The 16,454-nt window shown below is 46.3% G+C and overlaps 1 protein-coding gene across 3 annotated transcripts in view; it reads left to right on the top strand.

The window, feature by feature from the left end:
• Nucleotides 1–16,454, top strand: part of LOC119180000 (uncharacterized) — a 287,597-nt gene that overhangs the window by 137,582 nt on the left and 133,561 nt on the right. For 2 of the 3 annotated variants that reach the window (XM_037431129.2, XM_075869823.1), the window contains one exon: nt 4,221–4,370. In XM_037431129.2, coding sequence (XP_037287026.2) covers nt 4,221–4,370 — 150 coding nt within the window. The remainder of the gene's footprint in view (nt 1–4,220; nt 4,371–16,454) is intronic. The other variant, XM_075869824.1, reaches the window with a different exon arrangement.

The raw sequence follows: 16,454 nt of genomic DNA, 5'->3' as shown, positions 1-16,454 counted from the left end.
TTCATTCGCCGTTTTAGCTGTACGTTCATGTACTTTATCGGTGGTGAGGTAGCTTGTACGGTCCGCATCCCCTCTCCCTTGAAGTTTACAGCTCACTCATAGATCTTTCAGAACTAATACAGGCAGCAGGCTCCTAAGCCATCACAGTTTTTCTCTTTCTTCTTTTGCTTGAATGCGTCTTGATTTGTCTATGTCAGACATTCCTACCCTTGGCTGCAAGGACTGTACAACAGATTATCTGAATCACTTGTCTTTGGCTTGCACCAATTCTTATTATCAAATAAATGTTTTTTAGATCTCCAAAGGCTTCCCATCTTTTGACATTGGGCTTTCTTCCTCTACCATGTGCACTTGAGTTGTAACTGTCGTGCCGTTTATTCATTGAAATGGTACGCTTGCGGGTGTTCTAAAGGTGTGGGCCAGTTCTTCGGAAATAGCGTTTGTTCTGTGCGTGCTTGGATGCTCGTGACTTTTCACGACAGGCTTTCGAAATCAGTAACTTTTTGGCTTCAAGCACGTTGAGCAATTCATCTTGAGTCTGAGTCACCTAGCTTCTGTAGAACAACATTGCGGCTGAAGCAGCAGAGGCTAGATGGTGGCACCACAGACGAAAGTGCACGTTAGCCTGTACTCTGTCTCAAACCTTTGCCTCATGGGCTCCAAGCGAGCCTGGCACGCATATATTACGTCTGCGATCTCATATTCTCCTCTGATCTTGGCCAGAATGATCTGGTGTTCATAAAGGTCTGCATCGCCCGTCTGTTTCCAAGTGATTGTTATAAACTGCGTCTTCTACTTTTCCATCAATTTGTTCGGGAAGCAATCAAAATAAATGAATCTCTAGTAACTCACTTACTGATAGGCGCTTCACGTGTAATAAACGTTCGAAGTTGGCGATGGCTTCCGTGACGGCCTAGCGCACTTCATTTCAAGTTGCGAATAGGGTTTCCACTATCCAGTACAGTATCGTAAGCGTGAGAAATCATAGGCCAGTCACGTCACGAAGTGGTCGCAGTCAATATGGCATTCATCACAAACGCTTCGAAGCATGAAGTCTTAAGCAGTGTCGAGGCAACAATCTTCTTGATCTGGTTTTCAGGAATGGTTTGGCTACGCACAACAGCTTCAACCAACGGCAGCATCACGATAGTCCCCCAGGTTCAAAACGCAGTAAAAAATAACTAGGTCCACTTTGTCTCACTTATGATGGTGATGTGTCCCGGGTTTCACAGCATGAAAACGTAGAGAAAAGGATGAGCCGCCATCCACATGGCCAAGCGCCTCCATTCCCTCCATTTTTTTTTCAAACTCAATGCACTGAACTTGATAATGATTGCCCCTCTTCATTCCCACACAACTCGCAACACCCGTTTCGCAGGCAAGCAGATTATTTTTGGGCAAACGCGCTCATTACGAACACGAGATTTATGCAGTTCCCAGCAGTGTCTGGGGATGCTACGTTATCGCGTTGGTGAGTGCCAGCGACACCTAGTGTCGCTGGCACTCATACGGTGATGGCTTCCCACTCAACTCAGAAGCATACACGAGATGATTATATAAAAAAGAATGCTCTAGTGGTGTTGCTTTCAAAACAACTCACTTTGAATCACAGAGACAAGGCATATGGAGGTCATCTCGACGGATGGCACGCTCTTATTTTACATTTCGGTAAATCTTTAGGAATGAAAACACTCCAACCTTCGGCAAATCGTTAATATTTGTGGAAGTTGGTTCAGCAACACTGCCCCAATGTCAAAGAGCTTCCAGGTGTATAGGTAACCCAAATATTTAGTGAACGAAGCACATCACATTCGCACGCAGAACTTCACTGACGAAAAAGCCGGTATTTCATTCAGTCTCGAAAAGCAACACCGAGGTGCCATTGCAGGATTCGTCAGGCCTAGCAATCCCACTAACTCAAACGGTGGGAGCATGCATGAACACTTCAACTCGGAAGGAGAAAGTGAAAATTAAATGACGTGAGTGGTCATGCCCGGAGTAGTGAGTAGGCCTGAAAGACAGATAAAATATATCTATTTGTTCCGGAAAAAAGAAAGACTCATGTCGGGGCGGGAAGGCCGACTATCTCCGCCCTTTCACGGTGCCTCTGGCCAGCCAGAGGCTGGACGTTGTAGCTGTAGTTGTTGATAGCAGCAGCCTACCAAGTTTATTTACAGCTTTCCTAGAATACAAGGCATCACCTGAGCATGTGCTTCAATAAGCTAACTGCTCGGAAGTCTGAGTTTCTTGGTTTTATCACCACATGCACCTTACTGGGGAATCTCTTCGAAGAGCAAAACACCGTTTGGAACATTCTGATTCTGACCTTGACAGGTTGTGCTCTAATCAGCTTAGGTTAAGGGGGTGGCAACACTCAACCAACACCCCTGTAGTGCGTAGTAACCTAGTGAAAGATGACGAGGGCATTGCTGACCTTGAGTTTTTCCGAACTTTTTGTGGACCCCGCAACGCTGCCGCCAATTAATCGTCGTGCATGAATATGAGCCATCTCATCGGGGTTCTGGTGGCCCGATATTACGTTCGAACTCAAAAATCCGGAAACAAGGTTATGTGAAGTTTATCATGCAAGTTCGTGGCTTTGAAAATTCTACCTTTGAGAAAAGAGCAGGATGACCTTATTTTTAGGTTTAGTGGTCCCATGCTAGCGATTGCCCACGGGGAAGGTACCCTCACAATTGAATACGAAGTTTATTGTGCCGACCAGCAGCCCGGAAGTGCGCTTGTACCTATTTATGAATGAAATATGAATGAATGAATAAATCTGTATTTCATCTTGTGTAATTTTTTTCAAGAAAGGTACAGGAGCTAAAGGCGAAAACGCCTGACAAGGGCTCCTGCCCCTTTAAACGTATTAACACACCATATTGCATCATGTACTGGTAGTTCATTGACATTGAGCTAAAAAAACACAAAAAAGTACAAAGGTTTCTGATACAAGTATTCAATAAAACAAGAAAACTAACACACCATTATGCTCGCATATTTATTCTGCTACTATTTTTTTCACAACATAGGTCACGGCATATCATAAGAGTCACAGCTTTGCCGTAAAGGCGAAGCAAGAGCGCAATAGCAACCAATTGAAAGGTCGCGCGTAGAATAGAAAGCAGATTGAAACGAGCCCTGCATGTCTCACGCACAAATGACGCACAAAACGTACTCACAGGTACGGATGCATGCGAAGGAGCGACTCATTTGTTACTCTGCTGTGTCTCAAAAGCGCGCGCTTTTCGCAGACGGAAACTGCAATGATTTCTGTGGCCTTTGTGCACCCGATAACTACAGCAGAATTGTTCCAGGTGAAACCCGAGGCCAGCCGAGGCATACTACTTTCGCCACCTCGCCACCGTGAAATAAGGGCGCGTCGCTCCCCTTCTCCATGTCGCTCAAAGTATGCGTAGGAGATCGGAGCGGGCACCGCTGCACGATGTGGCGACGCGCGCTCAAGGCGCCGTCTTGCTGGTAATGCTGAAAACGCAATCCCCTTCCCGAGATGTTCGTGAGCTGTGGTAAGTCGTAGATATAACTAGCTTGCCGTTTGAACGTTTGAACGGTGAAGGATGTGCTCCGGGGTGGCTCAGTGGTTAACGCCTCGCTTTCACGCGCAGGGGTCCCACGCTCGATTGCGTGCTTTGAAGTGTTTTCTTCCTGATTTTTTTTCTTTCTTGCGTTTTTGTATATATGCATACGTATACATACATGGTGCTTGATATCGATGCCGACGCCGGCGGCAAAATCCAGCTGAGAATGTCCAAAAAAAAGCCACTAGGTGCCTGGGGGCAGCAATTGTGTACCTGCCAGAGCAGCCGCCGCTGCTCAAGTATTTCACCCTGTGGTGGGTCAAGGTACGCCCAGGGGCTTTCGCAGAAACTTATGGGGCTACCTTTAGGATGAATACCCTGAATCAACGGAACGCCATGCCTTTGTATACTCCTCTATCAAGAAATAAAAAGCGGGTTCCTGGTACCTCCAGCATAAAGAAATTTTATATCGCTCTATAATGCCTCTACCAAATGGCAATATAAATTAATGTGCCAGTGCTAATCAGAATATATGCTCAAGTCGTCGGAAGTTCAGAGAATAAGCATTATAATATGTCATTAGACATATGTAGCTATCTCCAATTGTCGGCAGGAGCACCTCACTTGTATTTGAATAAGTGTCCAACGTTTATGCAAAACTTTGTGTTTTTTTTTCAGAAGAAACGAAGTGCTTAATGTTCAGTTTTGATGTCAAGACAATAGAAAAGTCAACGTGCCATACGAAAATGCCGCAATATTGCCGCAACAATGTAAAGTATTTATTCGGAGAAGAAGGACCATGCAAGAGCCCTAGCATACAACGCAAAGGTAAATAATTAGGCACTAGCCCACAGCAGAGAGGTAAATACAAACGCTAATGTGTGCGTAATTCAAGTTTGTAAAGAAAAATATTTTGAAAACGTTTTCATGGAAGTCCTCTTAGTTTTTCTGAGCATGAGTGAAAAGCGCGGGTACCATGCAAGATGGGTCGAGCTTCTCGGGCACATGAGTTTGCATCCAGCTGGCAGTACGGGGGTCATGGGACGAAAACAGTGTGCAGCGCGTGATAGCAGCATTGATAAAAACGGCTGAAAGAATGAGCGTGGCGTCAGGAATGCACGTGGAGTATTCGCAGCGGTTGTCAACAAAGAGACGTTGTGGCTGGATACGTCAACGCCACGACTCGGTCTACATTACAACAGTGCTGTGATGTTAGCGTCACTGTTGCTCCTTCTATTGGTAACTCAACATCGCGCCTCCCACAGCGTCTTCCAAAGCTTTTTTTCAACTTCAGATCAGCTTCTTTTGTTTCACCCGCCGCACAAAATTTCCAGCTCATTTCTTTTGTATCAAACACTGCAAGTAAATATAAGAACAGGCTGTCTCAAGGAGCGTTCGCATTATCATGACAAAGCAGCTGTGAGAAAATACGTCTTAGGTGTGGTGACATTGAATGCGAGTTTTCTTACGTACGTGGTGATATAGCCTTTCTGCTTCACGCGTGTGTGCACACTCTGCGCGATAAACCTGATAAATGAATCGTGCCGCTCATTAGCGTTGCGGCGTAGTCACTGCTCCTCAGAAGAGAAAACGTGAAGAGTGTACCCGGTTCTCGCCACAAATACCTGTCAATTGAACTAAATGGTGCGTGAACTTAGATACCAACTTGTTGAATTTGAGAAGGCTCCTGCTCAACCCAGGACGGTCATGGGACCAGTCAGCCGGCCAACCATTCAGTGCCATCGACGCTAAACAGTGGGTTCTTTACAAATTGACTAACTTTTTAAGAATCTTCTTTTTGACAGGTAAAACGACAACAGAATCAAATAAAACAATAAATTCTTGCAATTGTTTTGCGAAAAAATGTACAACGATGATGCCTTGAGTTCAGCTTTGTTTAGGTAATAATTTAGATGTGGAACTGCACAGCGCAATATGTAATAGGTAACTTTTAACTGGCAAGATACACACTACTGTTTATTCCATCAATGTCTTAATTGCTGTAAAACTTTAACTCGGCCAAATTTACAAATTTATTATTTGAAACAAGCATTTCTTAACGTTCGCGCTGTAACGTGAGCCATATCTTTTAAAACTGGGATGATGTATTCGCCATTTTCTTCAAATTTATTTCATGGCAGCCTTGTACCAGCAAATGCAGTTTTTGTACGTTTTTCGTTAATAAATGACGACACGTTATCATCTGCTTGGCATTTCCTGCCACAGAAAGCGCAGTACACACTGATAATGAGTCTGTAATGATCACTCTTGCTGATTTGTTTCAGGGTAATTTGCATAGGGCTAGAACAATAGCCAAATCTTCTGCCATGAATACAGTGGTATAGTCGGGGAGTCGAACCGAAAAGAAACAGTAAAAAAAGTTGTCCTTGGTTTTTCTCTCGAGCTCCTTCATATTTCTTCCTCTTCGTCTCCTGTAAGCTGGCTCACGGTCGCGATGAAAACTCCATTGCTAACTGTCCAATGAAATTAATCATGGAGTATCAGTGAATGTAGCTTTTGTATGGGTCTTGTCACGATTACATCTTCTTGCTGTTTTACCTTGATTGATTGATAGATATGTGGGGTTTAACGTCCCAAAACCACTCTATGATTATGAGAGACGCCGTAGTGGAGGGCTCCGGAAATTTAGACCACCTGGGGTTCTTTAACGGGCACGCAAATATGAGCACACGGGCCTACAACATTTCCGCCTCCATCGGAAATGCAGCCGCCACAGCCGGGATTCCAACCCGCGCCCTGCGGGTCAGCAGCCGAGTACCTTAACCACTAGACCACCGCGGCGGGGCTTGCTGCAATAGTGGACACGCCCATCTGAACTTTTAAAAACCTGAACGATTCTTCCGAATTTCCATGGTTGTCTAGGTGACGCACCAGAATGCACGATAATAATGTCACCTTTGTTTACTTCATAGCTCATTGACTTTGTGCGAAATGAGCAGATTGGAGTTAAAGCAAATATTTTTTCCGCCATCGGTTCCCATGAATGTCGGCTAGAAGTTACATAAAAGCATGGTGGTGAATGGCATCCGATCCTCTCGAACTGGCATTAACTTAAACTGTATCATACGTCATCGCAGTTAATCAACGTCCAAGCAATAGGTCCGGTGGCGTCGACGTGAACGGTTTCGCTGCGTCAGTCTCTACAAAGGTTAACAGCCTAGAGTTTATTCTTGTTTCGCCCTATATCAGCACTGTCATTAGTTCTTCCTAGCTAAGGCAGGCTCTGCCGAGAATATTTCGCAACGAAGTCTTTACTGATCTGATCAGCCGCTCCCACCATCCACCACATCATGGTGCATTGGGCGCGACCTACTTCCAGAGAATACCGTTGGCGGTGAGATTAGATAGATAGATAGATAGATAGATAGATAGATAGATAGATAGATAGATAGATAGATAGATAGATAGATAGATAGATAGATAGATAGATAGATAGATAGATAGATAGATAGATAGATAGATAGATAGATAGATAGATAGATAGATAGATAGATATTTGGGGTTTAACGTCCCCAAACCAGCATATGATTATGAGAGACGCCGTAATGGAGGGCTCAGAAAATTTTGACCACCTGGGAGTCTTTAACGCGCGCTCAAATCTGCGCACACGGGCCTACATTTCCGCCTCAATCGTAATGCAGCCGCGGCAGCCGGGATTTGAACCCGCGACCTGCACGTCAGCAGCCGAGTACCTTAGGCACTAGACCACCGTGGCGGGGCTTGGCGGTGAGATAGTTCGCGACATCTTTTTTTTTAACATTATGAATAAGCGTTTTAAATTCGTTGATCTCACTTTAGAAGTCCTCGCATTATTTGAATAGATTACGCTGGGCAGTCCGTTTTGTTTTGGCTGACAATTCGTCACAAACACAAGATGACTGTTTCGGCTGTGATGCTGGGAACAAGCAAAAGGTGAATTGCTCGAGAAACAGCAGAAGTTAAAAGTGGCTCATAAACCTTTGCCTTGCCTTTTTTCCGTGCGTGCTAAGAGCGGGACGGCGAATTTTGCTTGAATTGGACAAACTTTTATTGGGTCCTTCGAAACACTATCACTGCGTCGAGTGCCGCTCCCCCGTGCGGACTAAGAGGCCGAGCTCCGCAGCCACCTCACGGCCTTGGTGGATAGCCCAGAGCGCATCTGCCAAGGACGAGCAGCGGATTGTCGCTCCCCATCTGGCCAAGGTGACGTTCAGTAAATGAGCGAATTTAGTACACTGCCTGTGAATAAGTTCCAATGAAGCTATTTCAACACAATGTGTGCAAAACTTACCTGGGTATATGTGACAATACCGATAATGTGTAACATCTTCAATGTAGGGTACGTCCAGGTTTGCAATTTGCGTAATGTTAGTGCTTGGGGCCTAGTTCGATTTTTATGAGGTAAAGAGAAAATCTTTCTGCACAGGTAGGAATGTCTAGTCAGCTCGTTACATGCTGTGAGAATTTTCCAGCTATCTCCTTCACCGGTAGCCCGTTTGCCCAGGAAGCCCGGTTGGCAGTTCTCGTGGCGCCTCGTGTGCTGCTTCATTGAAATTGGTACAAGGTCGTTGATTTGCACAGAGTGAGCTGGAAAACAACTCAGAAACTGATGCGTAATGTTCTTGCCATATATATTTTCAACGTTTTTTTTTGAGACCGTACCATTTTCGAAGGCCCATAGTGCTTCCACGGAATCACTGTAGATGATTTCAATGTTATCTATCCTGAGTACTAAGGCAATGGCCACCTGTTGCACAATAATTGGGTCTTTTGTACTGACCGTCGCTGAGTTTACTACACCGCCAGCCTCATCAAACACCACAGCCACAAAAGCTTTCTTCTTGGCGTAGGAAGCCGCGTCAACAAAGAAGGCCCCTCTTTCTTCGTTTGAGACTTGGCGAAGTATTCTCCTCGCCCTCGCTTGTTTTGTTCCGATGTTGTGCTCTGGATGCATTTTTCGTAGTATAGGAAACACTGCGATACTTCCTCTTAAGTTATCGGGGATATCATAGTACTTGAGGCTATTTGCCATTGCGTGCTGGCCAAGCTCATGCAGAATCATTCTCCCCGACCTTGTAATAAATCACATTGTAAAAAGTGCTCTTTTTGTGCTTCTGCTATTTCTCAAGCGTGTTGCGAATGAGAAGCTCAAGTACACACTCGGTGCGGGTGTGTTGGTTAGGCCTTTGACCTTGTTGATAACCATCCTGAGGAGCACAATCAGTTTCCCGGACTCTGCTCTGGACTAGTTGTTCATTGCTGCCTCGTACGTGAAGTGACTTAGCACAAACGGATGCATCAACCTGATGAGGTTGTCTTCTTCGAGCGCATTTTCGCTAGCCAGTCTGTGTATGAGGTGGACCGTACTGTCTGTTTTGCAAGTTAACTTGGCTATAGATTTGCTGTTAGTGCCAGTAGACTCTATCAACTTGCCCAGAACTTTGATGGAGTCGACCCTTGGGATGGCATTTCCTTGATTTGTAAGGAAGTGGATGTTCGTCTGGTTAATGGCTTTCAACCTCTGGGCTTCGGTCCCCGACGTGTATTCCGATACAGTAAGAGCTCTGACTTGCTCGAGGAGCACCTGAACCCAGAAGGGCGGATTGACTCGTCTACGCCCTCTTGCTGGGCGCTCTCAATTTGCCCCTTGCTTCCCCCTGTGCACCAGATGGTAATGTTCTCGGCGTAGATGGTGTGCTTCATTCCTTGAATGCTCGATAATTTCTTTGACAATCCATTCATGGAAATGTTGAACAGTATTGGGAAATCACTCCTCTTTGTGGCGTGTCCCTTTCTTCTGGTTCGATTGCTGCAGTCTAGATATCGGCAATTTTCATCACAGCTTTCCAATCTGCAAAGAAAGACCACACGTTGTCAAGGAAAAATTTTTTCAGACCACGCTTGGAAACCGCTTCGAGTATGATTGAGTGATAGATGTCACCAAATGGTTTTTCTATGTCCAGGCACAAAATAGCTCTCACGCCTTTGGCTTCGCTGTCGATGACCTGGAGCTTGATAAGCTTCATTGCGTCTAGCGTGGATAGCCCGGCCCTAAACCTAACCATATTGTGTGTATAGGCGTCATTATCGTACAAGTACTTGTTTACGCTGTGCAGTACGGCATGGTTTACAACCCTGCCAGTACATGATGTCAAGTATATTGGCCTCATGTTGTTTAAATTAGGAGGCTTTCCTGACGTAGGAATGAGGATCGTGTTGGCCAGCTTCTACTGTACTAGCACCCTGCATTTTCTTCATGTTAAATTGATCATATCTTTCAGGGTCTCAATCGAAGCCTGATCAAGGTTACAAAGGGCTCAGTTTGATATATCGTCCTGGTCACGGGCCACCTTTTGAGACCTAGATTTGGCGTGCTCTGGTACTGTCCACTTAGTGCGGACAATTCTGTTTTTATTGGGAGGTGCCTATGCATGAGCCCTTGAACGACTTGCTGTTCCGTAGAGAGTCCTATCTGTTTATGGAGAATTCGAGTGATAACATGCTTTAGATTTGTTTTCGCGGTGTTTTTATTGAAGATATGTTTTATCATATTTTATGTCTTGCCATGGCGAACTTACCCGTCGACGAAGTTGCAGATTTTGTCCCACTGCTGCCTAGATAGTGCGCGACATTGTTCTTCGACTGATCTGTTTACCTCAGCTATCTTCTTTCTCAGTCATAGGTTCTGGCGCTGACCCTTCAGTGGTTCAGTAGTGCTCACTTCGCCTAAATAATGAACGAGACAGGTATCCATTGTTTCAACTGTTAAATCTACGGTAATGGTTGAGGAGATGGATTGGATGTCCTCTTTAATCTGTTTGACCCACTGCTCCAAGCCTGCTGCTTACCAGCAAGTCTTGGGATTGAAACCCGGCTGCAGCGGCTGCATTTCCCATGAAGGCGGGAATTCTGTAGGCGCGTGTGCTCAGATGTGGGCCCCAGGTGGTCAAAATTTCTGCAGCCCTTTACTACGGCGTCGCTCATAACCATATCATGGTTTTACGACGTCAACCTAAACATATCAATCCAAGCCCGGTTTTTGACCGTCTTGTTCTTTTTCCGTCCTTATCTTCTTGAACTTATCCCAGTCTGTGACGTGGAATTCTCTCTGCTTCTTATACTCCACAGAAAAGGTAGTGGCAAGAATGCAGTAGTCATTCCCGAGATATTCAGCAAGGTTCGTTCACTGGGCCGTCCTGGTCTTGCATGCAAATGTAAGGTCTGGAAACTAACCTCTACAAAAGGATATACCAAGCCCTGTTGGTAGGCGGGGTTCTGAGATTAGAAAGAGATCAAGGTCACTGGCACTTTGCCGTAGTCGATTTCCTTTGTCGGTGTTGAGCTTGTAGCCCCATGTATGGTTAGGGTCGTTCAAATCCCCTTCAAGCACTGGTGGGCATTCTTGAAATTTTTAAGTTAGTAACAGCTTTCTTCGATCCATCTTGAACCTTTGATTTTGTTTCTTTGGGCTGCTAATATATTAAGAATGAAGTTGCTCTGGCGGTTGCTGGTAGCCGCCACGATCCCTACCATAACGAGTTCTAACTCACCTAATTCTATCTTATAGTTGTGGGCTACGGGCGTTAGTTTGTTGCACATGGAGTTGCAAATCCCTTTCCTTGAGTATCCTCAATTACAGGCTGGAATTCCGGCAGCGCCGCTTGCGGTGAAACGGTTTCCTGCAATAATATGACTCTTGACTGCTGCTGATATACTGCTGTAGGGTTGTATTTTTTTCGAAGAAGCTCTACAGTTTCATGCCCAGATACTGAAGGTTTCATTAAGTGTTACCATCATGCTTATTAGATAGGCCACCAGAGCCTGATGCTGGACCCGTCAACAGGTTTGGCATCATTGGTGTTGGTGGCGAGAGAGGTGATTCGATATAGGAGAAGGCACTACTGTGTTTTGCAGGTACGCTTCGACCTTTGTTATGCGCAAAGTCATACGCCCTTTTAGTGCCTCCAGGCTTGCTTGTAATCTGCCCATCTATTCGCTTAATCTGCTACTATTTTGCTGAGCGTGTCCAATACCTCTTTCATGTCTGACATAGTTGTTCCATTTTTTTTATTGTACCCTCAGGGCCGAAGCACTACAGAAGATATTGGTTACGAACAGCAATATACAAAAGAATGTTCTTTGGTTGGCTTCCACGTGTTACACCATTTTTGCCCTTGCTTTCGTCGCTCTCAAGTATCCCACGTGTTATGCTACAGTGAAGCAACTCGCTGAGGCCTGGGCTGGGAAGACTGCGTGCTGGTTTGCGTAGCGAAAAGTTTTTATATTTCTTTCACCTTTCATGATAGCCTCTCGTTCGATTTTGTAAGTCTCGCGTTTTCTCGCTCTAGCTGTGCAATTATGTCATGCTCTGGGAGCTAACTTGTCCTCACCCCTGCAATGCTATTGCGCACTCGCTCAGCCCAGCGGCCTTTCAGTGCCACTGCCGGCGTCGTGGGTGGGTAGGAATCTGTGACCTCGAACTGGGCCGCAGGCAGTTGGCCCGTTGGGTGTCGTTCAGGTTGCTCCTGACCCAGAAAGTGGCTTTGAGAACTAGAGTTTCCTGTGATTTTGACGAGGCATTTGGCCTGGAACCTCTTCTGGAATACCACCTCCTGCTGTCCTGGAGCCGTCCCCTTCTTGTTCTCGTGTAGTCTGGATGCTTTGGGTTCTGACAGCTGGAAACAGCTGCTCGTCGTTGAATTCTGGACTTAATATCACTGATGCGTCGCGCACTTGAGCGGCTGCTCGCGATCTATCCGAACGTCAGTGTCTGATAACGTATGGCACTATAAACCTGATCTTGCTCTCAGTGTTGGGCATGGGTTGGTGACTGTCGCACAACCTGCATCTTGGATCGCTGGATCGCACTGGTGCAGCTTTTCTGGGTTGTTGATCTTGCAGCCTCTCCAAATGGTTTCAGCTAGTTTTGCACAGACGTCAGACCAATATCCCAGCTTTCCACAGACGTGACAAATGTGGATGTTCTAAAAGTACTTGTTTTTGGGCTAGTTGGTGCATACTTGGTGCAGAAGACTGAGGCGCAAAAAACATAATGTGAAGTAGGAAGAGCAAGAGAGAAGACAGAACAGCGCCAACCACCAACTGTTTAATGACCATCTGCAAACGCACTGGAGAGAAGGCACAACCGCGCATGCGTGCATAGCCAAAAAACATCGCACAGCCGCATGAACTAGGCGCTAAGTTATCAAGAAATCCATTTCTGTTGCGTACAACACAATAGATGTATCACTGGTACAATTGGGCCCTTTCTTTTTGATAAAATAGGCTGCCTAGAGCTCTCTAGCTGTTTGTGTTTTTGCTCCTACCAAGAATCACCGTCCTTTCAAACAATGTCACACATCCGCAGGCTTTACAGTGCGCTGTAAGAGGCGCATGCTCACTTTTGCCTAAACTATGGGCATGCTCCCTCAGTCTGTCATTAATGCAATGCCCCGTTTGACCGGTATAGAACTTGCCACAGCCTAGGGGAGTCCCATATACCACGCCTTGTGCACAGCGCCTAAAAAGTCTTGTGTTCTGCTTCTGGCAGCCCCTTTGCCCATCGCATGTGATACGTGGGCACAATTGAGCAAGTTTGTTGGGAGCTGAAAAAACAACCGGAACAGCATAACGGGAAGCCACCTTCCTGAAGTTATGGCTCACACGGTGTATATAGAGGACCACCTCATGCTTAACCCGCTCTCTCTCTCTGTCGGGCACGCATTCGCATTAGACACTCTGCCTTTCACCCTCTGCAGCAAGGATTCCAACCAAGGATTCAGCAAGGATTCTTGGTAGGAGCAAAAAAGAAACAGCTAGAGAGCTCTTGGAAGCCTATTTTATCAAAAAGAAAGGGCCCGATTGTATCAGTGATATATCAATTCTGTTGTACGCAACAGAAATGCCTTTTTTGGATAACTTAGTGCCTTGCTCATGACACTGTGTGATGTTTGTTGGCTGTGCACGCATGCGCGGTTTTGTCTTCTTTCCAGTTATTTCCTAGATGGTCATTAAACAGTTGGTAGTTGGCGCTGTTCTGTCTTCTCTCCTACTCTTCCTGTTTCACGTTCTGTTTTTGCGCCTCAGTCTTCTGCACCAAATGTCGATGTGTTTGCAGTAAAGGAAGAAAATTGAAAGACCGTATCTCGCGAATCTCGAACGCTATATTGATTGTCCTACTATCCTTGATTCCCTTGACCTGTAGCGCCAGCGCGTTGTTCGTGTTCAAAATCTTTCAGGTCACAGTGTCCTGAGTATCACCTACGGCGATCCCGCGAATCTCTCCTCTACAAGTGTCGAAAGGGTGCCGTGACGTATGCGCCATTCTTGAAAAATTTGCCCCCAGTGTGACTTCCCTTCAGCTGGAGGTATCTTGAAGCTCTGGTTGGGTCCGAAGTGCTAGTCATCATAATATTCTGCGGCAAGTTGGAACAGATGACGTCCTGCATGGCCTACTTCTCTTTGACACCGGGCGCCAGTAATATTGCACTTGACCCAGCTCCAGCGCCTATTCTCGAGATGCCTAGTCCTTCATGGAATCATAGCACAATACGCAAAAGTCCTTGGGTATTGGCGGCATGCATTCCGCTTCCACGATGCTGTGCTTGCTGTCTTGTGTACTACGACTAGCTTCAGCGTCTCCCGCAACGCCAGTCTTATCCAAGCCCTTTGTCGCTGCACTGCTAACTGAGGCTTGCTTATTCATCGAGCGTCTCCTTTCGACTTCCTTCTAACCATTGTCTTCCGTTCAGTCATCTGGTGAGGCGCCCTCTCCATCTGCTTCACTTGCCATTCTCAGTGGCCGCTCCTTGAACAAGCCGAGCTTTGAGTCACGTTGACGTCGGGCTGACGCATTGCCGGCAATCGCCTCCTTGGTTAGACTTTATTGCTTCGGTGGCATTACCATGTAAAACTGTCCCAAAATGGACCTTTTTCACGGGCCCCATCTGCGCATGCACACCGGAAATACTTCCACGGCGCCACCCCACAACATTTTTGGTGGCTCGTGGCCTCCGAAACCTGTAGGCGCACCATCTCGGATGTGATGTGTGCAAAGGAACGCGCAAGCTCTAACGCTGTCGCATTGACTGGAAAGTCACCAAATTCGCTTTTGGCTCTCACCGCTAAGGGCGCTGTACTTCTCGTGAAAAAGGTCAATTTATAATGTACACTCACCGGCACAAAGGTGGTATCTACTAATTTCTTAAGAACGTAGGCACACAGTGGGACTGAAAACTCGGCGACAAATCCATGAATTCCACAGGAAATCATTCTCTTAAGCAGGAGCCGGTTTTTTTACGTTCGCTTTGGTGGCCACTTAAAGCGTCTCCAGTGACAAAATCTATACCAAAACATTGAAAGGGTTTATTGGCGCTATTCGGTGAATCGAAATATGCGCTGTCGGAGCACTTCCTGGTGGCAGTGAATCGTTTGCGCACATTGCAGTTACATAAAGACACTGTGCAGTCGAGAATTTCAGTGTGACTCCAGCGCCGGAACGCAATTTCTAGCAATGACAGAACGCAATATAAGGTTGGGGTCAGTCAAAATTGAACGCGATACCCGCGTCTCCTTGCCTATGTGGGTGGGCGGATTGCAGCAGATATACACGGAAACGCGTGCGCATGTCTGTTTTCTGCGTGCCCCTAACGGCCAACGTGACCGAACTTAAAATGAAATAGTGCCAGCAACGCAGCGACATATTGTCAGCGGACGGTGCCTATAACCTTTTTAATGCGAATGGAGTTCTTGGTTCGGCTACGTCAGGCATCCGTTGGTATCCGTTCACCTCCTCTACTATAGCAACCACTCTGGGTTCGTGCTCTTATCTTTGCCCCTAGCAACCAGAGCATGTGATGCGAGAGAGTGTAGAAGGAGGTAGGTGCAGCACTTTGTCGTTCCTTCTCTCACCGTTCGCTCCCTCTCCTCCCTCTGCCACACTTTCCCGTCTGTTCGCACCTCACTCTCGACAGTTCGCCCGCTGGACACCTATCAGGTCATCAAGAAATCTGTGCTCGAGACACCGCTGTGCAAAGCCAACGCTAGGCCGAACACACTGTTTTGTTCACTTCTTGGTATTTTTCACCATGCACGCTAGCTGGTAGAGTTGGAAACACATACCGAGTTTCTCGCGACAGAAAACACCACGTGTGGTGAATGGCGCTACTGGCCGCAAGGTATAAGAAAAAAGAGAAGTTGTTATTGTGCTAACGCTATGTTCTTGCGCCCAAAACGCCGTTATGGGCGCTACGCAATGCATTCACATTTCCCCACGATTCGCTTCGGTGAGGTGGGAGCTTTTTTTTTCATCAAAATACGCGCGTGGCAAATCCAATAGCACTCTCGGAGCTGAGTAAGCGTCTCTCGTGTAGGACTGCCGATTAAGACTTGCTTATATGTTCTAATGGCGACCACAGTAGAGTAATAATGCTTTGCAAAAAAAAGTATTGGATGTTTGACTCGTGGTGATGAATTTAAGAGCGAAAAACGGCTACCGAGTCTAAAAATTCCGCCAGCGTCTCTAACTCGACGAAGGTAGGCAATGCGGGACGTCGGTTTTAATGTCCACGTACGCGTTAGGCAGCTGCGTTCTGAACTAAATTTTTCGTTTTGGATGCGCTTAACGCTGTAGTGCTCACATGGACCAAGTTCTGTCGCTGTCAAGTGGCTAGTTGCTTGTTTTGCGTCGGGAGTGGCCTGTAAATGAAAACATCTACGCTCTGATTCGCAACAAGCACTGAAGCTTTCTGAAATGCTCGATGTCTATAACTCCATTAGAGGTCTCAGCTGCAGTCACTACTTGAACTGCTGCTACCTCGATTCAGGTAGTTTACAATAAAGTATACAACGAAGAAGCCACTTGTCCGTTGTGCAATGTAGCCAGCCAGGACCATACCGCCAGACTGATCTGGC

The sequence above is a fragment of the Rhipicephalus microplus genome, chromosome 7, assembly GCF_043290135.1.
Source record: "Rhipicephalus microplus isolate Deutch F79 chromosome 7, USDA_Rmic, whole genome shotgun sequence".
Classification (NCBI taxonomy): Eukaryota; Metazoa; Arthropoda; class Arachnida; order Ixodida; family Ixodidae; genus Rhipicephalus; species Rhipicephalus microplus.
The sequence above is the reverse complement of the archived record's forward strand: the minus strand, read 5'-3'. Positions and strand labels throughout refer to the sequence as shown.